The sequence below is a fragment of the Arvicola amphibius genome, chromosome 8 (assembly GCF_903992535.2).
Source record: "Arvicola amphibius chromosome 8, mArvAmp1.2, whole genome shotgun sequence".
Classification (NCBI taxonomy): Eukaryota; Metazoa; Chordata; class Mammalia; order Rodentia; family Cricetidae; genus Arvicola; species Arvicola amphibius.
The window spans coordinates 21779947-21803638 of NC_052054.1; the positions used below are offsets into that span (position 1 = coordinate 21779947).

The window sequence follows — 23692 nt, forward strand, 5'->3', positions numbered from 1 at the left end:
CGCCTCTGCACAGTGCTGTCCTTGGCCACCAACTCTTCCTTACTGCATGCACTGAAGCCGATGCCACACTGTCATTTTTCTCACATCAGGGAAAGGAGGCTGGGCAGGATGTGGCCATCTGACTCTGAAATAACACCTGACTCGAATTTGTGGAATTCCAGTTTCCTAAGACAACCAGTCCTCTGCTAACAGACATTCTCTGCTTAGCAGCGGCGGGCATGATGCTCTCCGATAGGAACAGTCTTTGCACTTCTTTATAGCCATTCTGTCTGGAAACAATGATGACCATTCTTGCCTCCTATCCTTATAAACTTTCTGTCTTAAAATGATCTTAGACTTTTAAAGGCAAGTTGTAAAAATAGCATACAAAATTCTTATGTTCCCTTCAAGCCGTCTCCCAAAATGTGAATATCTTACATAACTAACTAGTGCTCGAAACCAGAGGGTTCACACTGACACACTTGTGCAAACAAGTCTGCAGATCTGATGCAAATTTCCCCATCTGGCCTGTTTCTGGTCCATGATTCAATCAAAGATCCCACATATAAAGGAAGAATCAATAAAGCAAGCCCTCTCTGTGACTGTGTCTGATCACCACACCAAGCTCTGCTTTTCTTCCTGGTAAGGAGCCGGTGTCATCATTAAATGCTGAGGGTTCCTAGCTAGACATTCAGCCCCTCTGCTGCTCTTCTCTCCGGGTTTCATCTGCCCACTTGTCAACAGTTCCACAGGCCCTCTCCCCACCTGCCTTCACCCAAGGGTTCCAATTCGCACTCCTCCCATCGGAGAAAAATTATACACCACGAAACACAGATTACATGAAGAACAAAAGGAAGCAAGAGTCAGGTTAGGGCCTCGCGGAAAACGCAGTCACTGGGCAGCAGACATGCTTTGTGTGTGGTGGGCAGGGCCAGAAAGGATTCTGAAAGAACCTCACAAGATTGGGTTAGGTTACCCCAAAAAGTTCCCGTCAAGCTCGGGTCTAATTTCAAGGGAACTACAAGGAAAATGTTACAGCTGCAGATGGAGAAGCGTGACCCTGTAAACATAAAGTAGTTCACAGCCTCACCAGCCCCCACACACCCTTCCCACATTTTTGTTTACCCGGTCACTCGGAGCAATGCACCTATAAAGCTGTCTCAGCCTCTGGGTTCTCTTCTATTCCTCCCTCCCGTGGAGCTCCCGAGGGGTCTTTCTACAGTACTCACAACTGCATAGCCCCAATGTCCCTAGAAGTCTCTTATGTACGGATGGAGTCCAGTCTCCACTAGGTTTACACACCCCACAATCTGAACCATATCCTTGGCTCTACATGCCAATCATAATCTGAACCATATCCTTGGCTCTACATGCCAATCACAATCTGAACCATATCCTTGGCTCTTCCTACCAATCACAATCTGAACCATATCCTTGGCTCTACTAGCCAATCACAATCCTAACCATAGCCTTGGCTCTACTAGCCAATCACAACTTGAACTATATCCTTGGCTCTACCAGCCCATCACAATCTGAACCATATCCTTGGCTCTACTAGCCAATCACAATCTGAACCATAGCCTTGGCTCTACTAGCCAATCACAGTCTGAACCATAGCCTTGGCTCTACTAGCCAATCACAATCTGAACCGTAGCCTTGGCTCTACTAGTCAATCTCTATCCCTTATACCCAGGAATACAAACAGGAAAAAGAGTTATTCTGTCTTGAAGAGTCTCACATCTAATTAACCATCTCTCCCTCCCTACCCCGTGTAGTACTGGGAACGGAATCTGGGGCCTTGAGCATGCTACATAAGTGCTCTCTATCAGTGAGCCACATTCTCAGTCTTCCCTTTAATGTTTCCATCAGAGTGATGCTATCTAGGATACAGTTCTCTTGAGTATCTGGAAGGGATTGGTTCTAAGCCTTCCTGCAGATACTAAAACCTAGAGGAGCAAGTCCCTTATAGAAGACACCATAATATTCACATATAGTGACACACATCCATTGACAGACTTTAAACCATCTCTAGATTCTAAAAGTAACTGCCAAAATATGAATGGAAGCAGTCCTAATTCCATCTTATTGAAGGGATAACATCATTAAAAAAGTCTGCACATGTTCACTATGGAGGCAATTTTCCCCACGTTTTTGATTCATGTCTAGCTGAATCCACTTATGAAGAACCCAAAAGGGACAGTATTTTTCCAAATACTCAAAGGACATTCCAAGATCTTTTTAATTCTTTCTTGTCTCACCATGAAACTCTATCTTGGCTCTGAATCACATTAAAGATGATTAGCAAAACCCTAAGTCAACATGAAAAGAATTCTTCACACGATGTTAATGGCACGCAATAAGAATGTTCATATTATGGTCGATGTGATTCAGCTACAAAAAAAAAGGTTAACGCCAGGAAAAACTCTTATAAAAATAAGCAAACCCAAAAAAAGCAGAGCCAAGGATGGTATTTCATGGGCGGAGTAATTTCTCATCGGATTATTTTTCCAAAGCACCAGAGATATAAATAAAATCAAAATAGTGTCTCTATTACCATATTAGTATAGTGATGGAATTAAAGGACATTATTGGCAAAAGCAACTTACAGAAAGTCAAATCTACACCCCACTTTAAAAGATAAGAAACTATCCCCAACCACCAGAGGCTGAGAAACACACCCCCATCATTTGCTGTCTTTTGAATGGCAAGGACACCGACTTGGAATAATGAAGTTTGGGGAGAATTCCTCAGAGTTATGTCTGAGGTTAAAATGACAACTTTTCTCACGATTACGAAAGCAGCATGGAAGTATCCGGAGGGAGAGAAACAACCCCATCACATCTTCCAATGAGGAGGAGAGGAAGTCAGCATCGCAGCTGTGGAGCCTGGGGGCCAGGGCAGGGCTCTAAGCTCCAGAAGCCCTCCCTCCTCCCTCAGCAGGGTGTGCACGCCTGTGTGTGGAGCAAGTTTGCTGCTCACTAGCCAGTGCTGCTTTCCTGTATAAGCGACAACTATTTCCACCACTACGTGAGACAAGCAGTAGCTTACAGGGATCTGTGGCAGAACAAACCCACGCTCCAGGATGCCAAATGAGGCAACAGCCTTGCAGAAATGGGATGGGCCTGCCAGAGCCATGGGAGAAACCCAGCATGGCTAACTGGTTAGAGCAGGCGCCACTGTGATAGCCACCCACACTATAGGCACCTCCCCTAATGTCAGGAAGGAAGGCCACTTCCTAGGCTCTTCAGGATGGCGAGAAGTTACTTACAAGGACAGAAAGAGGTAAACAAAACATAAACGCTGAAAAAGAAAGAGGAAATTGGAAATGGTATTTTTGAAAAAGGAAAGGAGAGTTGACTTTTCTGAATTATCTACATATTTTTCTTATTTAGTTTAGTTGTTTGTTTGGGTTTTTTCCCCCAAAGATTTCTTTTTATTTTCAATTGGTTGGGTAGGCAGAGGGGTGAGTGTGTTTGAGCGCAGATGCCCACAGAAGCCAGAGGCCAGATCCCTCTGGAGCTGGGTTACAGGCAGTTGTAAGCTGTTCAGCATGAGTGCTCGGAGCCAAACCAGGTCCTCTGCAAGTGGAGTGTTCATACATACTCTTGACTGCTGAGCCATCCCTTCAATCCCAGTTTGGTCTCACTCTGGGGGACAAGCTACAGTCAGTCAATCTGTTAAAATCCTCTTGCCTTGGCTTCCCAAGTGCTAAGATCCCAGGTATGTACCAGCATATCTGGAAAAAACATGTTCCATGTCTTAGAACTCTGCAATCAACCTGCAGAGTGTGGAGCAAGAGACAGTAAGTGGCTTTCTTTACATATGTCGGCATTATGAGGGAAACTTCACAAATCTCTAGAGAGTTCTAGAATGTTCAAGCTTTACGATAAGGTGCGAAGATGACCAAGAGATTTTGTTTTATTGTCATCAGCAATAAAATACAATGGGAAAAAATGACCAAACGGTGCCCACCGGTTTCTGGGTTTAGATAGGGCCGCTCAGAACATTGTTCCACGATCACCTGTCACTGCCTGTCTTCCCATTGACTCTGCAGCTAAAGGGACTGATTTCCCTAGTCCCTAACTACTGCCATCATCTCAGACTGCCTGTGCAACACTGCAGTCTGGCTCAGAGGCCCAGCGCTGTCAGCTGTCCCCTCTGAAAGGCAACCCTATCTCTGTTTACAGACTGGCTTCCATGGGTACCATCTCCTACAGTACACCAGACGCTTGTCTGCATTTCAACCCTGACCACAGGACTCTGGTTCTTTCCCTTGCTTGGCAAAGGTCCTCATGCAAATCTGAGGGCGCTCTCCCTTCAGAAGATACAGGGATTCACACATGTGAGTCATCGGCAGATCCAGCCTGCAGCTGCTAACACACCAAGACAGTCTCGTCCAAACATGGACACACCACCCACTCAGACTCTCGTGTGTCAGCGCTCTCTCCACTAAGAATGAGATAAGCATCTATTTATGACAGTGAGGGCCAGAACGCGGAGAAAGTGGAAAAGTCAGGTAATAACAAGACAGGAACAACCCCGAGGGAAGAACTGGAGGCATTTGCCACCCGGTAGGGTGTGTACGTATGTACACGAGTGTGTAAATGTCCACGGATACACGTGCTTGTAGATGTCAGAAGTCATCTTTGAGTGCCTTCCCCAGTTGTTTGTTTCTTTCTTTCTTTTTGTTTTGTTTTTGAGAAAGGGCTTCGTATCAGCCAATTTGTCTAGGCTAGCTAGCCAGTGGGCCTCAAGGATCCTCCCGTCTCTGTCTCCCCAGCATCAAGGTTACAAGTGCATGCCTGCACACTGAGATTTGTTTCACGTGATTTCAGGAAATTCAACTGGGGACTGCGTCATAGCTAGCACTTCACTATCACCTCAGCCTGTGGAAGCATCACAAGAAAGTTCCCTCCTGAGAGAAGGAAAGTGTCAGTCTTATTGCAGCATCTCCAAGTCAGGATGGTGAGCAACAGGTCCCCAGTAGCCAGGAGGTGTGGACCCGGTCTATCTGACTGATAGACTCCGGGGGGGATTACTCTATTCGGTACTCTACAGCCCTCAAAGAGTTGATCCCTAGCCCAGGCAAGTGTGATAATGATGGCACCTGCTGTGTCTCTATTGCAAGGATCTAGTGCTGGCCAGAGCATGCCAAAGAAACAAGGAAAGGCAGGGACTGAGAGAAGCAGATTGGAATGAGCTCTGCTAAAGGCAGGAAGGAGGAAGAAGTCAGCCTGTGGTCACACTGTTCTTCAGCACAAAAGGGGAGGTGAATCAGAAGAGCGAGCTCAGAAGCAATGTTGGAAAGAAGGTAGAAACAGAGACAGGCACTCCGGGTCCGGGAGCAACCCCTACAGTTAGCAAGCCATTCCCAAGCTTGCCCGCTATACCCTGTGTCATAAAAGCCTTCTCCCCTGGGCGGTATCCCTGAGTAAGACTGCCTCGCCACAGAAGTATAAATATAGTAACTATAACAAGGCTGGTTTTCAAATTAGGAATATTGAGCTCAAATAACTTCCAGTTGGATGCCAATTCAGTAACAAGCCACAACAACAAATGTTCGCATTCAGTCCTTGGCACGTAACTCAGTCAGTATCCACTTTGGGAGTTCTCTGGCCTTCACTGTTCATTCACACCGATTCCCATTGATGCCCGTGGCACTGATACAGGTAAAGCCATGTCAAATTTCTAACTCCCACTCAGAAGACGAGGTAACTGATATTTCATGACAGCAAGGAAAACACCAAACTTATTCTGTAAGTGCTCCTGACTTAGGTTGTGGCCCAGACCGATATCATTTCCTTCTGCTGGATCGTGTGCCCTCTAGGGCAGTTCCCTGGCTCAAAAGGCACTGGCTGGACCCACAGGAAGTCCGGAGAGTTCAAAGCTACTTTCATGAAAGTAAATGATACTATATAATACTTCCTTTTCCTCACGGTCACAGCCAAAACACATTTGATGCCAAGAGGAAATACAGAGCACCACGGTTCCAGGTGTCAGGTAGCCAGCAGCTGCCAGAGCTAGCGCCACCTCACACCAGTTCTGAACTCTGGCACAAACACATGCCGTGCACTCACGGGCCATTGAGACGTGACTTTCAGTGACAGGAGGGCAAAGACAGCCCGCATTACTACTCCTGAATGCATCAAAAACACAATCCTGAGGGACAGGCGAGTTCAGCTGCTCTCCAAGTTACTCTCTGATATCCCCAAACCCACCCCCAACCCATGACTGGGTCCGAAAGAGCGGGGAGGAAAAGGAAGCAAAAGTCAGTGACTCCAGGCTGTGGATTTCATGGTTCAGAATAGTCAGCAACAGGTGCACGGTTCTGGGGAAGTTTAAAGTCTCAAAACACTTTTAGCTTTGGCAGGGCAAAGAGCCAAGCACAGAAACCTAACATTAGGCGATGATGTCAGAAGTGAAAACCATCATTATTCTCCAGCCATACTAAACAGACCACAATATGACTTCTCTCATGTCGTCCGCTTGAAACACACTTGACCGTAAAAACATCATACACCATCTCTAAGGCCTAGCTGCTGGCACTTGCTACACAGCAAGACATTGTTACCTAATGAGTGAGGGAATGGAGAACAAAACCAAGACGCAAGCAGGAAATGCTCTTCATAAATAGAGACAGCCAAAACCTCACCCCAAGGTAGTAGGGGCATGTCTTCGTGGAGGACAATGAAGCTCGAGAAGATAGGAAGTGGAATGGACCTGGGAGGGGTTGGGATGAGGAATAGGATGAGAAATAGATTGAATGAAATTCTCAAATAATTAATAAAAATGGTTTAGGTTTCTAGGTTGCTTTTTGGTTTTTTGTTTATTTTGGTTTTTGTTTGTCTTTTTTTTTCCATTTTCTCAAAAAGAGAGCAAAGGTTGGGAATCAGATACCCAGGGCAAGAGGCATGATGGAAACACATTGTCCTCGGAGATGCTAGTTTGCCATCCCTTGGGCTAACAGTTCCAGGCAGGGACACTCTCATTAGAAAAATGCCAAGGGACAAAGTCACAATCATTAAACAATCTACTTTTAGGCATTCCCTTCTTTCACTATGCCAGTGGACAGAACATTTTTCACCTTCTACTTTAGAACATACAAAAATAACTTTTGTTCTGCAGTCTTATTCCTTGCTACGAAAAATGACTTGAGCTGTGAATGACGTACGTAAAGAAAATATGAATTTGAATCAAACATCGATAAAATGATGCTACTTGGTGAGATATAAAAACTGACAAAAGCTGGATGTGGTAGCACGGGTGTGCAGTTACAGTACTTGGGAATGGTGAGCCTGGGAAGTCACAAACAAGGTCAGCATAGGAACACAGTGAACTCAGTCTGGGCTATACAGAAAGAGCTGGTCTCAAAAGATGAAAGGAAGCGAGGAAGGGAAGGAAGGGAGGGAAGAAGGGAGGGAGGAAGGGAGGGAGGGAGGGAAGGAAGGAAGGAAGGAAGGAAGGAAGGAAGGAAGGAAGGAAGGAAGAGAAAAAATGACAGGATTAGTTGAGAAAAGTGATGGTGGAGTTGTACCCACAGATGTCTGTTACTGGGATAAAAGAATTCTATCAGTGTGAGAACATCACTGATGATTATGTAATTTAAAGTGTTTAAGTGGGTTGAATTACGATGATATTAATTATATGAATACAGTGCTCAGAGCACAGATAAGAGCGACTCATCAACATCGTCAGGAAACGTCAGAAAACTAAATAATATGCGAAAAGTAACTATAAAATATTATAAAGTATGATTGTATCTAAAGATACTCGTCAGGTAATCTTCTTTGAAACTGTTAATTTCTCCTTTTGTTTATAACAACTATTCCAAACTCTATTTCTCTCTTCCCTAGGTATTTGAACTTTTTTAATAATTAGCTTTCTTTTTCAAGTAGTTCCCTCTGAAGTCACACCCAAAGGTCCTAAATAAGAATTGGCAGGAGAAATCCTAATTGTTTCAGTCAGAACGGCCTCTGATTTCAAAAAATAAACAGAGGTAATGGTCCAGTCCGTGACAAGCGCTTTTGCTTCTTGATTGACATCTCTTCACTCTTTTATCCCCAGGACCTGTCATGCTTAGGACAAGCACTCTCCAAAGCACTGAGAAAGGAGTAGACAACAGGACCTGGAAGGGCCAAGTCTGAAGTAAACAATGCCATTGGCAACGGTGGCGGGTGTCCTCAAGCAAACCACCAGGCAGAGGGTAGTGGATTTTAGCACGGAATCCACGCTGGATGGGAGTCAAGACAGAGGTTCAATGTCCAGTCCCAGAAAGAGAAGAGGTAGCCAGCCAATGGCTGAGGATCAGCAAGTACATCAGGCAGGAGAGGGACACCACAGAGGGCACTAACCATGTAGCCAAAAGCAGCCGCCCCCCCATGTGGCTGGATGGAACAGTGGGCAGAGAGAGCAGACACATTACAAACCGGAAGCCATCAGTTCACCATACAACTGATGCTCACACACGCTTCACCGAAGATGTGCCCTTCCCCGAACTTTCCCACAGGCCTGGTATTCTTCTCTTCTAGAATTTTCTTTGCCATCTCAAAATACCACTCTTTGGGAAACATTCATTCCCTGATCCCCCAGAAGGAGGAACACTCTAACACTTACTTCTTATTCGGTGCCCCACCTGGCCGCTGCCCCGCCCCCAACTCCAGAACCCAGCATACCCCACTAACCCGCCTCTTTCCAGACGGGTAGCACTGGGCTGCCCTTCTAAGCGGGTAAGCAGGTAGCCCGCTGTGTTTCCAAGCAGCCCATCTCAAAACACAGCCAGCAGAGCTTAACTAACTCAGGAAGAAAACAATCCAGGAGAGAAATGGACAAGTGAAGTGGATACAGGGGTGCTTACTCAAGATGTTCTCGGTGGAGACTTAGCGTCGTCACGCTTCAGCCCCTTTGCCCATTAAGCATTTGGGAGACAGGAAGCCAGATCCCTACCCCAACATGATTTCCACACAACAGACACTTTTGGGTAAACCTTCCAACTCAAAGAAGGATGTAAATTTTTTTTTTTGTTTCTTGTTTTTGTTTTTACCATCAGTATACTAGACGCCGAGACTAATCCCTCCACACATAAAACTGACAGGCAGTAAGCAGCAGACCAACAGACAGAAGTCTGGCCAACTGAATCACCTTTCCTAAACACCTCGAGTAACAGGCGCTCGTCAAATCCTCCCTCTGAAACGCACACATTTCAAAACAACATTACAGGAATGTTTGTTTGAAACACTGGGCTCGGTCATCAACCAAAAACCAAAATCATTTAGAATCTGTCCCTCGATATTTTTCAAACCACTTTTTGTCTGACTGGATCGTGCCTTGGTTTACTTTCTGTGAACAAAAAAGTCCAAGAAACTGCACTGTTCTGGGCGAGTCTCCTTTACCTGCCTGCGACTCTCGGCTGTCTCCATCTGTGGCCTCGGGTGTCACTTCCATTTCTCCTTGGCTCAGCCCGGCTTCCAAATGTGGTTTCAATTCCCAAGCCAGCAGTACATGTTCTGTGAAGTCAGGAAGATATGCATTCCCCTCGGCTGGAGACCTTGCTCTGATGGAGTCCAAATTGAAAAGCAGGGCCAGAGTATATGGGAGTGAGGAGAGATGAGTCCCTCCCCAACTGCCCCGACCAGATTGGTCACATTCCTGCCTCTGAGCAGAGCCCAATCCTGGTGTGCACCTCAGAGCCTCTGCCAGGCATGGAGCCTGTCGCCTTAAAAACCCAGACGTGTGACAGCCCTTATCTGCCTAGACCAGCAAAGCATGCATTTCTACAAACACCACAGCCCTAATGGTTCAGCAAACAGAAAGCACCGGCACCTCTCCCTTCCTGCCACCTGAGGTTTCCCGTACATTGAAGACTAACCTGACTGAGCAAAAATATTAAGTAACTTGAGAAAAAAACAAACACTTTTTCCCAAGTTTCTAACTCCTGCAAGAGAGATTGTTAAAAATTTTGCAATCTATTCTTTCTCTCCTTTTTTTTTCCTTTTTGCAATTAATTTTTTAGCCCTTGGTAATCCATATGAATCCCTAAAGCTTTTAGGAATCCATCTACAAAAGTACTAAATAATACATGCTCTCAAACTGAAAGGTAAAGGATGTCTGTTCCATCAGGATGAGCAATACTACAGAGCAAAACGCCAACTGCAGCGGTCTGTCCATCTCAGCACACAGCCCTGGGTATCCTTCATCCATAATTGCTGGCTTGGTGCAGGTGTCCAATGGCTCAGCTCTGCCAGTCCAGGCCCTGCACAAACCCAGCCACCCTGAAGTACTGGACATGAGGATTCCTTTAAGCAGGCCTTCCCTCGCCTCCACAGCCCATCCCAGACCCCTCATGATTTGTCCTCACAGAATCACAGAATATTTTATCACCTAGGCAACTAAGCAACTCTCTGTATATTCTGCAGCCAGTCTGATACCAGTCTCTTCTACTACTGGGCACACTGAAGAGTCTAGACACCATGCTAGTTGTATTCACCAATCTGTTACTCAGGCCTGGTAGAGTGGACAGCAAGGAGCACTCCGCGAAGAGTCTCTTTTACTGAAGAGTCATTGTTCCTGTAACCATCTTCAATAATATTAGGGGGCTATGGCCAGACTCTGAACAAACCAACAAGCACTAGGTATTGTCATCTTTATCCCGGATTATGGTCTGGTAGAAGATCCCTGAATTCAGACACAAGAAAGAATTGGATATTCTCATTAACTCCTAATAGGAATTGGCATCCCCTTCCACTGTGAAGCAAGACCACAATACACACTACCAACACTTTCTTTGAAGGTGTCACCTCAGAAATGATACACAGAGCTGGAAGACAGCTCAGTAGGCAAAAGTGCTTGCCACCACAGCTGATAACCTCCGCCAGATGCCCAGACATTCTCTCTCTCTCTCTCTCTCTCTCTCTCTCTCTCTCTCTCTCTCTCTCTCTCTCTCTCTCACACACACACACACACACACACACACACACACACACATTTTCACACCACCTAACTGCTGTCTCGGGTACTTGTTTAGTTCCGGAAAGCATGGCAGGAAGAACAATTAGAGTGTGCTGTGAAATGTACGAGCCAAGCACAAACACCATTTAGTGCAGGCTTTTTAAGTATTTCGATAAATGTGTGTCAATATAATTGGCTTCTTTTACAGTGTATGACTTTTATTTTGTGCATTTAAAATCATTCGTCTGGATTCCCACAACTGCTAAAATGCTGAAAGGGAAAGGGGTGGGTGGGGGAAAAGACAAAGAAAAAAACCTAAAAACCCTAACCACCATCCTGGGCAATGAAGACGGGAGGCATCAAGAAACACTTGCATTTTGGTTTCAGTGGCTGACCATATTTTCACTCACCCTGAAAAGCAAAAAGGATTCCCTAAGAACAATACAGCACTGAGCCATGAAGACTATAGGTTCAAAAGGAGATTGCCAGGCATGCGCACAATATATTTCTTTTGCTTCCCAGGTCATCTTCTCCGCTCCAGCTTTCCAACTGGGGGTTTCCCTTCCTTATTAACTGTGATGACTCTGTGGACATCTGCACAAGTTGGCCAGGTATAGCAGAGGCTTCAGCAGCGCCTGACCAGGGGATGCTGTAATCAGCCGAAGGTTATGTCTACAGCATGTCAATAAGAGCTTCGATGAGAATGCAGAAGCCGGCCCTGGGTGGGCAGTTTGAGAACCATGGGTACCATCTAGGGTATGGGCTCACAGAGAAAAGGCTCATAGACCACTCCAAATTTAGATTTTGCCACATCTCCTTGGTGGCCATCAGGCCCTGGATGCATAATCTGTGATGTTTCAAAAAAGAGCGCGAAGTGCATTGTTTCGGTAACACAAGGTTAACACAGGTTCCGGCCAATTCGCTCAGCGCCTCCCATTCCATTTACCAACTCTCTCAATCACTCAGACTAAAGAGAAAATAACAGGAGGGAAGTGACCCCTACATCTTCTTCCCTCTTTTCCTCACCCAGTATCCCTGTCTCTGGTACTTAAACTCCAAGGTTAGCGTGATCAGCCTGTTTTAATATATAGGTGTCTCATATCTTCCAGAATATCCACAGCTCTACCCTAGCTCACACTGCAGACAGAACCTAAAAGCCTTTGAAAAGAACAAAGACCCCAGCACTCATATCAGAGTATCTGTAAACTGATAAACCCAGCAGACCACCATCACAGCAGATGAGATTTGAGGGAACTGAGCAAGGATCCTCGGCGTCCTGGTGCTCAGAGATGCCGAGGGAATGGAGAGTCTGGAACCCTAACCATCCAAGTAGAACTTCTTAAGAAAATCATTTCTTCTTCCTTAACAGAGATTCCTCGGTGACGGAGCAAAGGAAAAGGACTACTAGGTCCCTTTGAGCATCTTATATATCTCTAAAATGCCACCATGACCTGTGATAATACAACATAGCGGGGAGGGAAAGAGATGAGCTGGTCCCTCCAGTCGTCTTCCATCTGGACAATGTTAGGGGATCTGCGTCGACACGACACACACTCACAGTTACATCTGACCTGGGAGAGGAGCCGTCAAAATCCTGCAACGAGACCGTCTCTGAACTCTCCCATCCTACAGCTGTGCAGCACCACTGGGCAGCCAAATACCGCAAGTGAAAGAGCTAGTGGAACATTCCACCATCACTAACAATACAAAAACAGCACGTGGGTGTCCTGCGAGAAGAGAAACTCGCCTAAAGAAAACCCACACGCAGCTCACGGACTCTGGGCAGACAGCTCGGAAGCCTACATGGAACCAACCTAGGCCCTGTGCATGCGGATGGCAGTTGGGTAGCTTGGTCTGTTGGTGGGGCCCCCAGCAGTGGGATCAGGACGTGTCCCTAGTGCATGAGGTGGCTTTTTAGAATCTATTCTCCATGCTGGGGTGTCTCACCCAGGCTTGATGCAGGGAGGAGGAGCTTGATCCTGCCTCATCTGATATGACATACTTTGTCAACTCTCTTGGGAGGCCTGCCCTTTCTGAATGGAGGAGTGGATGGGGGGAATAGACAGGAGCGGGGAGGATGGGAAGAGAGGAGGGAGGGAAAACTGTGGCTGGTATGTAAAATAAATGAAAAAATTGATTTAAAAACCACATGCACAATGTGATCATAAACATAATTTCTAAAGCCATTGCATATATCAAGCCTCATGGAAGGGATACAAAATGTTAGGGCAATCACAGTAATATATTGCTATTGGTAAAAGGCACTATGAGAAAAACGTAAGGAATCATATTATTCACAGAGTTGTATGTGACTGACAAGAATATTGTATTTTCTATACTCCCAATACTTTTTCTCAATAAATCATTTCCAAAATAAACTTCTCATTATGTATTCCCCAACTCTTACATAAGAAATAACACCTAGTGTTTGCTTTTAAATTGTGCATGTATGTACACATGTCATGTGTGCACAGTGCATACACATGAATATGTAAGGTTGCAAGTGTCCACATGCACATGTGCAGGAGGCTAGTGCAAGATATGAGTGTTTCCTCTGTTATTCTCCTCTCCATCCTTTTTCCCTTGTGACAGTGTTTCTATATGTTTGGCCAAGCTAGCTTGCCAAAGATCTCTCAGGATCTGCCTATCTCCGTTGTCCATTGGTAGGACAAAGGCATCTATACCTACCTGGCTTTTCATATTGGTACCATATAATTGAACTTAGGTACTCATGTTTGAAAGGCAAGCACTCTTACCCACTGGGCATCTCTCCAAACCACAGTTTGTTTTTAGTTCAATAAGACTAAAATGAAAACCCCAAGCCTGCCCCCAGTCTTGCTGAGGGGCTGACCGCCTTCTCATTAGCCATTTCTTCTGACATCACAGTGTGCACTTCTAAATACTATTATTTAAGTTTGGAACTGGAAAGTCCAATAAGAACCCACTGTTAAAGGTTTAAGCCCCCTGGGTGGTACTGTTGAGAAATGGAGTGGTTTGAATGACAACGTCCCCCACAGGCTCCGATATCTGAATACTTTGTCCCCAGTCAAGGGTGATGTTTGAGGAGGTTTAGGTGGTGCCGACCTGATGGAGGAGGTAGGCCACTGAGGGTGGGCTTTGAGATTAAAGGTCTCAGTCACATTGCTGAGAAGATGGCTCTCTTCCAGAGAACCTGCATTCGGCTCACAACTGTCTGTAACTCCAGTGCCAGGGGATGGAAGTCCTCTTCTGAACACCATGGCACTGCTTCATATGTTGCACATATAGACAAGGAGACACACACAAATAAATAAGTACAAATGAGGAGGAAAGTAATCAGGAAGAATATCCAGTGTGTCAACCGCTGGCCTTCATAGGCAAGTGCACATACCACACATGAACACATGTATCTACATGCTCATACACACATGTATACACACAAGCAAAACAAAAACAATCATAAACAAATGACTGAAAGTTATGCTTTCTTCAGATTATACTTGAGAAGGATGTAAAATCTCCACAAGCCTGGGCATGGGTTCCATTGACAACAGTGAACAAGAAAGGCATGGTTCTCATGACCTCGGATCCCAAAGGATGGCCATTTTCTCTTTTGTTTGTTTGATTTTTTTTTCTTTGTTTGGGGGTTTTGTTGTTGTTTTGTGTATATGTTTCTCTTTTTGGCACATGGCCTCACGCTGGAGCCAGGCCAGCCTCACTCTTGTTGGTAATCTTCCTGCTTCAGCATCCTAAGGGATGCAATTACACCTAGACAAATATACTAGACAAAGCGATGAATCACACCAGCTGTTAGCTGTCAATTGCTGTCTTCATGATTACAGGGAATTGGAAACTTGATTGCAATATTTACGAAATGAGTCCACAGAAAGAGAAATTTTGACAGCAATGTGGAATTGCTTTTCCTCTGTTTCACATGTGAAGCTATACTCTAGTCATTGTTCTTCGATACAGCCAAATTACAGCTGTATTTCAGAACCTCAACACAGAGTCACCTTAGGTACATAAAACCCTAAATTGCATTAAAATTTCATCAAAATTTTAGTACAATTGATCCCTGAAAATGTAAACCTACGAACTCAAAGTTCATCTGTGCTTACTAAATAACCTCTAACTGTATCAACAAGAGGAAGAGGAGGGGAAAACCAGCCATGGCAGGTTCTATAAGGCCAGTCTTGGCTGTCTGTGATGACTCCTAATCCACAAAACAGCTTGTTTATGACTTTTTCAAACAGAAGTTATTTCCTGTCTTAGCTAAATAGAGACTTGCATGTTTCCAACAGTCACAGACTTACAGGGAAAAACTTCTCCAAGACCAACTTTTTGACCAGAAAGCACTTTAAAGCTAGCTCCCAGCATGCCTCCACAAACCCGGGGACACTGTCTGTGGCTATCTGAGGGTGGGACATCTCAAGTGGATGAAAAGCGGGACTTACAGCATGAAATTGCAGATGTTCCTCAAATTACTCTTAGAAGTTCACAGACAGCCAGTTTGATTAAGCCTCTTAGACACTTGGGGAAGCCCTTAAAAGACATTTTGTACTTACGTTTAATATATCCCAAAAAGGATACTAAAGAATAGAAATTAAAAAATGATGTGATGGTCTTTATTTTCTATGTTAATATCTCTAAGGGAGCTTAAGAAAAAAAATTATGGATGTTTCTTCCTCCTGATTTGGACACACAGTCAGTCATAATGTGTAGTACAAAGCAGCTTCTAATTCACAAGCCTCCTTTCTTGGACTCATCAGTTCTGGGATCGCAGGTATATGCCACCACTCCAAGGCACACTAACAGTTCCTATGCACCCAAGTGTTTTTCCTTGCCACTGGTGTCGGTTGCAATCTCTTGCTATAACAACATGCCGGCAATAATTTAATGAAAAAATGATTCGTCTAGGCTTCTTGTTTTAGAAGTTGCCATTCATAGTCTACTGGTTCCAATCCTCTGATGCCTATGATGAGATAGGACACCACAAAGCTAGGCAGTTCACGGTGGCCAGGAAGCAAAACTTGGAGAGGAAGGAATCCCAACATCACCTACAAGGGCAGCCTTCTCCGCCTTCCCGACCTAACGTCCTTCCTCTAAGGCTCACTCCCTATAATCTACTACTTTCTAACAGTGCCACGGGCTGGCACTGGGCCTTCTGGGCCACTGCAGAGCTCAACAGTAACAGTATCTCAGGTAAGAATTAAACAAACACTGAAACATGTGCAAGCATGTTTAATATGATGAGCCGGGGGGCAATTAAAACGAGCAGCTGATTCCAGGCAGCTGCAGTTTCCAGCCTCGGCCAGAGTCAGCTTATTAGAGTCGGTCGGCACCTTCCCAGATTCCTCTCCCTAACTGTGAAAGGCATCTTTCTACACTGAAGAATTCTGGTAAAGAAGGCATCAAGGAAACAGAAAAGTACTTAATAGATTCAGAAATACTGAGTCAGGTAAATGGACCCAGCCACCTACTATTCCACCTCGCTGAGACTGGCAGGAGCAGAAAGCACTGGGAGGCACTAATTTCCTTAGTTGACATTTCCCTCCATAATCCTATCTAGCAGCAACTAAACAGACTAAGCCCTCTCTGTTCCTCCCCCACTTGTTCCCTCATCTCCTAGAGCATGAAATCACATACAAATGTCACGGTGTAGATGCTTGATCCTCGGGCACATTCTAACCGACTTATAATGTACGTCATAACAACTAGCAAAATAACCAATTATAATTAATCATATAATTAATAGTAATAACCACCTGCAGTCCCGTGATTATTGTTATTTATAACACTCCACGATCTGAAAGCTAAGTCCACTTTCACTCAACATGACATCATAACCTAACCTGGATTGGGCGATGTCCCATTGTTCCCCATCGACAGCCTGCAGAAAGTAAAGAGCAAATGCTGGAAAGAGCAGCCAGAAGAGGGCCCCAGAGGTGGTTCAGAGGGTAAAGCAAGGCTGATAACTGAAGACAGCACCAAAACGTATGTGCAAAAGCCAGATGTGGTGGCACACATATTTATTCCCATCGTTCTGACAACTAAAATGGGGACAAAAAAGACAGACATCTGGAAGTTCAAAGACTCAGAAGCTGTCCATCTTGTTATCTGAGAGAGGGTCTATCCCTGGGATTTGGGGCCTGACTATCAGAATGGGGACAATAGCTGACCAGAAAGCTTCCAGGACCCCACCAGTCTCCCCCAGAGCTAAGTTTACAAGTGTGTACCACCCCACCTGGCTTTTTATGTGGATGTGGGAATCAAACCCAAACCCTTAAATTTTTATTTTAAATAATCTGGAAAGAAAAAGTTTGGGTGATTGTACACAATGTTTCAAACAAACCTTATGGCATAATAAGATTCCCTAAAACAACGCGCCAAGATTCCTGATTTACAGAGTTGATCATGGAGACCAGAAGCAGAAGGATGTTCACCAGCCAACACATCTCATGGAATGACCGTCGACATCGCAAGACCAAGCAAACGTCTCAGAACACAGTCTAAATCCGTAGCTGCTGGGGTCTCTGACAAACACAATAGGTAGAAACCCCAGTATGGTGGCTTGTCTAGAGAAATAACCTTATTGTACACGTGAAGATTTGTCACTCTGATTGGTTTAAGAAAAAGCTGGACAGCTTGGCAAGATTTGGGGGGGGGGGGTGGGCAGAGCGAACATTGGGAAGAAGAAGGCAGAGTGGCCAGGGGGACAAGGGGGAAGCAGGAAAGCAGCACGAGCAGTACAGAGTAAAGGTGATTAAGACACAAAGCAGAAAATAGATTAATAGAAATGCTAATTTAAGTTGTAAGAACTAGTTAGAAACAAGCCTAAGCTATCGGCTGAGTTTTCATAATTAATAGGAGGTCTCCATGTGGTGAATTGGGAGCTGGCAGGTGGAACAGAAAAAGCCACCTACCGGCATGAATAGGAATGATCCCCATAGACTCATATGTTTGAATTCTTGATCTATAGGGAGTGGCACTATTAGGGGTGGCCTTGTTGGAGGAAGTGTGTCACTGTGGAAGCAGACTTTGAGGTGGTATATGCTCAAGCTACACCCAGTGTGGGACATAGTCACTCCCTGCTGCCTGCGAATCAAGATGTAGAACATTCAGCTCCTTCTCCAGCACCACGTCTGCCTGCAGGCCACCATGTTCCACCATGATGATAATGGACTGAACCTCTGAAACTGTAAGCCAGCCCCAATTAAACAGTTTCCTTTATAAGACTTGCTTTGGTCATGGTGTTTCTTCACAGCAACAGAAACCCTAATACACTTAAGTGCGGCCAGCAATAGCATGTGTAAGAGAAAAAGACAGACCCATGGCTCAATAGCCTGATGGACAGGCACACCTTTGGCCACACCACGAGAAGAATGAAATCCACTTAAATTGAAAAAGCAAGTTAGAGTAGTGAGGAAATTTTACTTTAATTCAAAAGATGTTTCCAAAGTCTTGGTCTTTTACTCAGGACAGGGCACAAAGGAATTAAATAAACAACACTTCGTTTCTTGGTAAGGGACAGGAAGGAGGAACATCTGAAGGAAGATGATTCCTACGTTTCATCAATGATGGTCAGGGGAGCTCAAAACAGTTGTCACCTATTTCCAGTGAATATTACAAAGTGGTTTGTTGTTTGTATGTTTGTTTGTTTAGTAAGAAAAGCAGAGTACCTAAGCCAAAAGTGAAACTCTGAAAAGAAATTCCAGCGGGACAGTCAGAGAGTAACAATCCCGGTTACACAGAGAAATCCTGTCTCAGAAAACCAAAATATTAAAAAAAGAGAGAGAGAGAGAGACAAACAACACGGTATTTGCCTGCATCTTGCTTATTCTGTGCGGCAAATGAGAGTTCTATTAACATCCATGTTATCGGAGCTGAAGAAACAGCATCCTCCATCACTCTGTGTCCCATGTATGAGGTGCTGGAGAAAGGGAATCTTTTGGGTCAGGAGCTGAAAACGAAGCTCTTCCACGTTGACAAGTGTTTGGAAAACTGATGGACAGTGTCAGTCTTGTAACTGATCATTTTCTTAATTGCTCTGCCCAACAGGACAGGTTGAGACAAATTTATATCCCAAGTTTAACAAGGCAACAGATAGAATATCACCTATAAAACAGACAAGATTTAGGTAAAGCCAGATATGGTGGCACGTGCCTTTACACATTCAAAGCCAACCTGGTCTACATTGTGAGTTCTGGGCCATAGCTACTTCAGGAGATTCAGACTCAAAAGTAAACATACATACATATATGAGTGCATGTGTGCATCACATATATATACAAGTATATGTGTGACTATGTATGTGTATATAAAACACATACATATTTTTATATGTGATATACATGTGCAGGGGGTGTGCGCTCATATTTTAAGTAGACAATATCCTTTGACCTTAACTTGGTGATTAGAAACTTATTTCTTTCCTCTGAATTTTTGTTGGGTTTTACATTGTGTTCAAAATCATTTAGAATGTGAATAGGTGACAAACCCCTGAAAAACTTACTACCTGAGGCACACCCTTGTCTGGAAACACAAACAACTGCATCCTCCTACAGAGTTACCAAGGGAGGAAATGAGACAACAGGTCTGCAAAGGCTCAGCTCCTGCCCTAGCTCTCTACCTCCCTCTGCCTCTTTTAGGAAATATTTTCCGCATCTAAAATAAATTTCCCTCACATGCTCTGAATCCAGCAAGCAATCAATCAGTTCCCACGCTGCTAGCTCATACGCTGTAAATAACTGGCTGAAGTTTTAAAAGTTAATATATGTCCAGATCCTTCCCATAAGAGGCAATGACTTTGGCTAGGACTGCTAGATACATCACCCAAGGAAAAGATTAACAGACTGTGTTTAATTTTCAATGAAAGTAACGTAAATGAAGATGCAACTAACAAAGAAACTCACAGACCAATAGACTTACCCTTCTAATTGCCTAGGTTTTCTTTGAACATAGATGCATAGTTCAACTCACATGGAGTTCACTATGGAGTTCACTGTGATGCAGCTATACGGGGTCAGTAAGTGCCACCAGGTCCCAAGTATATCTAAAGAGGAACCAATAGACCAATAATCTTCTTCTTGTTCCTCTTCTTGTTTTTGTTCTTCTTCTTCTTCTTCCTCTTTCTCCTCCTTTTCCTCCTCTTCTCCTCCTCCTTTTTCTCCTTCTCTTTATCCCTTTTTATCTTTTCTTTTAAATCAATACTGGGGATAGAATTCAGAACTTCATGCACGCTCTACTGGGCAAAGCTGTACTATCACCAAACTACACTCTCAGCCTCTAGGAATGCTCCTTCACCATGTGGTGTGTGTGTGTGTGTGTGTGTGTGTGTGTGTGTGTGTGTGTGTGTGTGTGTGTGTGTTTTATTTGTACATATCTCTAGGCCTACACTTGCCCATGCTGTACATATACAGAGCCCAGAGAAAGCTATCAGAAAGAAGTCTTCTCTATTTTTTGCCACCTTACTTTTTGAGACAGGGTGGCCCACTGAACCTAAGGCTCACCATTTTAGCTACCAGGCTCCTCCTGCTGGATCTGCTGCCCTCTGATACTGGAGTTACAGGCACACAGGCTGCCTTAGTTTAGTTTCTGTTGTTGTGACAAACAGCATGCCCAAAAGTCGCTTGGAGAGGAAAAGGTTTACTCCATCTTACAGGTTACAACCCATCATCCAGAGAAGCCAAGGCAGGAGCCTGAGCAAATCTATAGAGGAATACTGCCTACTGGCTTGCTTCCTCTGACTTGATCAATTGGCTTTGTTATACAGCCCAAACCCACCTACCAAGTGATGACAGTGCCCTCTATATCAATTACCAATCAAGAAGGTGCCCTCAGGAGCTAGAATGATGGCTTAGTGGTTTAAGGGCACTTGCTGTTCTTGCAGAAGACCCAAGTTTGGTTCTCAGCAACCACGTGGCAGACCACACTCATCAGTTACTTTAGTTCCAGGGGATCCAGTGCCATCTTCTGGCCTCCAAGAACACTGCATGCATGTGGTACACTTGCATACATGTACACCATTCACATAAAATAAAAATACATAAATCTTTTTATTATCATTATGTATACAGTGTTCTCCCTGCATGTATGCCTGCAGGCCAGAAGAGAGCATCAGATCTCATTATAGATGGTTGTGAACCACCATGTGGTAGCTTGGAATTGAACTTAGGACCTCTGGAAGAGTAGCCAGTGCTCTTGATAGCTGAGCCATCTCTCCAGCCCCCCAAATACATAAATCTTTTTTAAAATTGTTTTTAAAAGTAATAAGGGAGAAAGAAAGAGGGAGAGAGAAAATGCCCCCCCCCAAACACGCACACAGGACAATTTGATGGAGGCAATCCCCAGTTGAGATTCTTTCTTCCCAGGTGTATCAAGTTGATAACCAAAATTAGCTATTACATAGGTTGGGCCCAGCTTTTATGAGGGTCCTGGAGATTTAAACTCAAGTACTCTTGCTTTTATGGAAAGCAATTACCCAGTGAGCCATCTCCCCAGTCCCCTCCCTTCTCTCTGCCCCACCCTTCTCTCGCTTCTTCATGGATTTGAGAAGAAAGTGAAGAACTACATGGGGAAAATGAATCCTGAAATACCTTAGCTGTGTCTTCTATTCAGAGGATGGCGCACACAGGGAAGAGTCCTACTAGGCCAGCAATAGAGCCACTTTGAAATGATTACGAGCTCACAGGGCCACTGCGTCCTCACCTGTTGAGTGGCAATCTCACAGCTGTTCTTTCGACCGCAGGTGACCCGAGGGCTCTGGCACCCACAAGTGCTCTCTTTCCAGGCAGGTTCCTGCTGGTGCCTCGCTGTCTGAACTCATGCACAGGAGGCTGGCCTCTGCTGGAAGGCTTCCTGCAGTGGCAGGCAAGACTGAGATCCAGCTGGCACAAAGGTGTGACTAAGAGGATGTGAGGATGCCCATGATACTGTCTCTTCTGCAAAAAAAACCTTGTCCAAATGCCCACCCAAAGGGACTGGCTTGGCCTACTATTCTCTAAGACAAAGCACTGCCAAGCGGGTGAGCAGATTAAGGGCCACTGCCTTGTAAGAACAGAAATGCAAGTTTAGAGTTCACCAGTCCTAGCTGGTGTCACAATCACAGTCAATGTCCAAGTCCTCCTCCCTTCCACCCACACCCAGTCCAAAACTCAAGTTCCCTCTTGCCTGCATTCTCACCAGCGCTGCCCACACTGCTCTGAAGCCTGCCACAGCTCCCTGACCTATTACACGGCCAGGCCTCAAGAAGTGGCCACAAAGAGCAGCCACAAGGCAAAATGAGGAAGATGGACAGAGAGGCCAAGGACCTGTTTCTCGTCCTATTTTTCCTCCAGAAACAATCTCACCATGGATGGTGACATTTGAAGGCCCTTTCCAGCTGCAATCGAATGGGAAGCGACCTTTCCACAAAGAAGGCTCACTTTCCAAAGTCTCCAGTGAGGAAATTAGCAACTTTTGATCACACAGCAAAATGCAGGGAAGATGTGTCAACGTTAGGGCAGTTGCCTTGTATATGGGAGACCCTAGATTTGAGCCACCACCACCAAAAGAACTAAGGAATGTCAATTTAAACATAATTGATTTCACAAAGCAAGGTAACGACATGGTTTTCCCAAGTGAGGCTGGGCAAGCTACTGAACCTCAGATTCCTTACCTGTTTGGGGATTTTGTTTTGTTTAAGGGGAAGGGATAAAATGATAATAAAATATATCCCTTCTGGGTCTGCTGGGCATGCTCCAAATGAAACGCGTGTAAAACTGCCTAAGAAAATGGTCACCATAACAGATGCCCCCACACATTTCTAGTGATAGGCCTAATTTTAAGGGACTGCCCCAATCTTCTCCAGGACTCATTATGAAATACACAGCACAGGTACTGTCTGAAAGAGAGGAGAAAAGTCAATTCTGAAATAGACTTAACTCCAAGGCTCCAAGGACATTACTTTAAGGGTACCAGTGATCAAACCCGGGGCCTTACACATGCCAGCTGCACCCCTAATCCCAGTTTCAAGTGTTTTGGAAAGGAATTCAGAATCGATAGCATGGCCCCAAGTGGCAAGAGGTGTCAGCTCCCTGGCCAAGCAAGCAGAGTTACCAGGCTAGACTTCCATCAACACTGAAGACTTGCTGTCAGCAAATCACAGTCATCTTTGAACACAACAGTGGCTCAAGCCTGCAATAGGATGTGTGCCCTGATCTCTTTCAGCCAGATACTGTGAGGGCATAGCAGGGAAGAACCACCAGGCTACTCAGAGAGGGAAGGCAGAAATCTGACATGGTGCAGGATTTCCCTCTCTCTCCCCGGACTGGAGCCCTCAGGCACATTCTTAGGACATTCTTAGGTAGCAGCTTTTCATTTCGAGATTTTTCAGAGTGAATCTAGGGTTCACTCCCAGGACTGGCTCCCTCTGGTCTGGGCAGACTGCCATTGAATCACAAGGGCCACTCAAATGTTTTGGTGTTTCTTGTCTTAAGCTGTTGAAAACCCTAAGCTAAATAAGCAAATATTTGCCAGCCTCCTTCCTTGTCCCTTCCTCTCTGTGCCTCTATTAAAATGACACTCCATTTACTTTCAAAGTTATGCTACTCTGGATGGATAAATAAATAATATGCATACTATAAATAAGTATGAATATTAATGAAATGAAAACATTAGGAAAGTGATTCGATTTGAGAACTGACTCGATAATTTTCTCTGTAAGACAAGAAAGAACCCTTGCCCTAAACCCTGTGTGTTAGAGGCCCTCGTTAAGCTCCCTTCTTCCTCTTCTGGCCCCATAAAAATCTCA

At 44.8% G+C, this 23692-nt stretch overlaps 1 protein-coding gene across 5 annotated transcripts in view; it reads right to left on the reverse strand.

Annotated features, from left to right (window-relative positions):
- The window catches only part of Utrn (utrophin), a 498374-nt gene that overhangs the window by 437533 nt on the left and 37149 nt on the right, over positions 1-23692 (reverse strand). The window contains exon 1 of one of the 5 annotated variants that reach the window (XM_038338354.1): positions 9369-9435. The exons of the other annotated variants lie outside the window; for them this stretch is intronic. Within the exon in view, the coding sequence (XP_038194282.1) occupies positions 9369-9420 (52 nt within the window). The 5' untranslated portion in view covers positions 9421-9435. Of the gene's footprint in view, positions 1-9368; positions 9436-23692 lie in introns of those variants that run through there. 5 annotated transcript variants of the gene reach the window in all.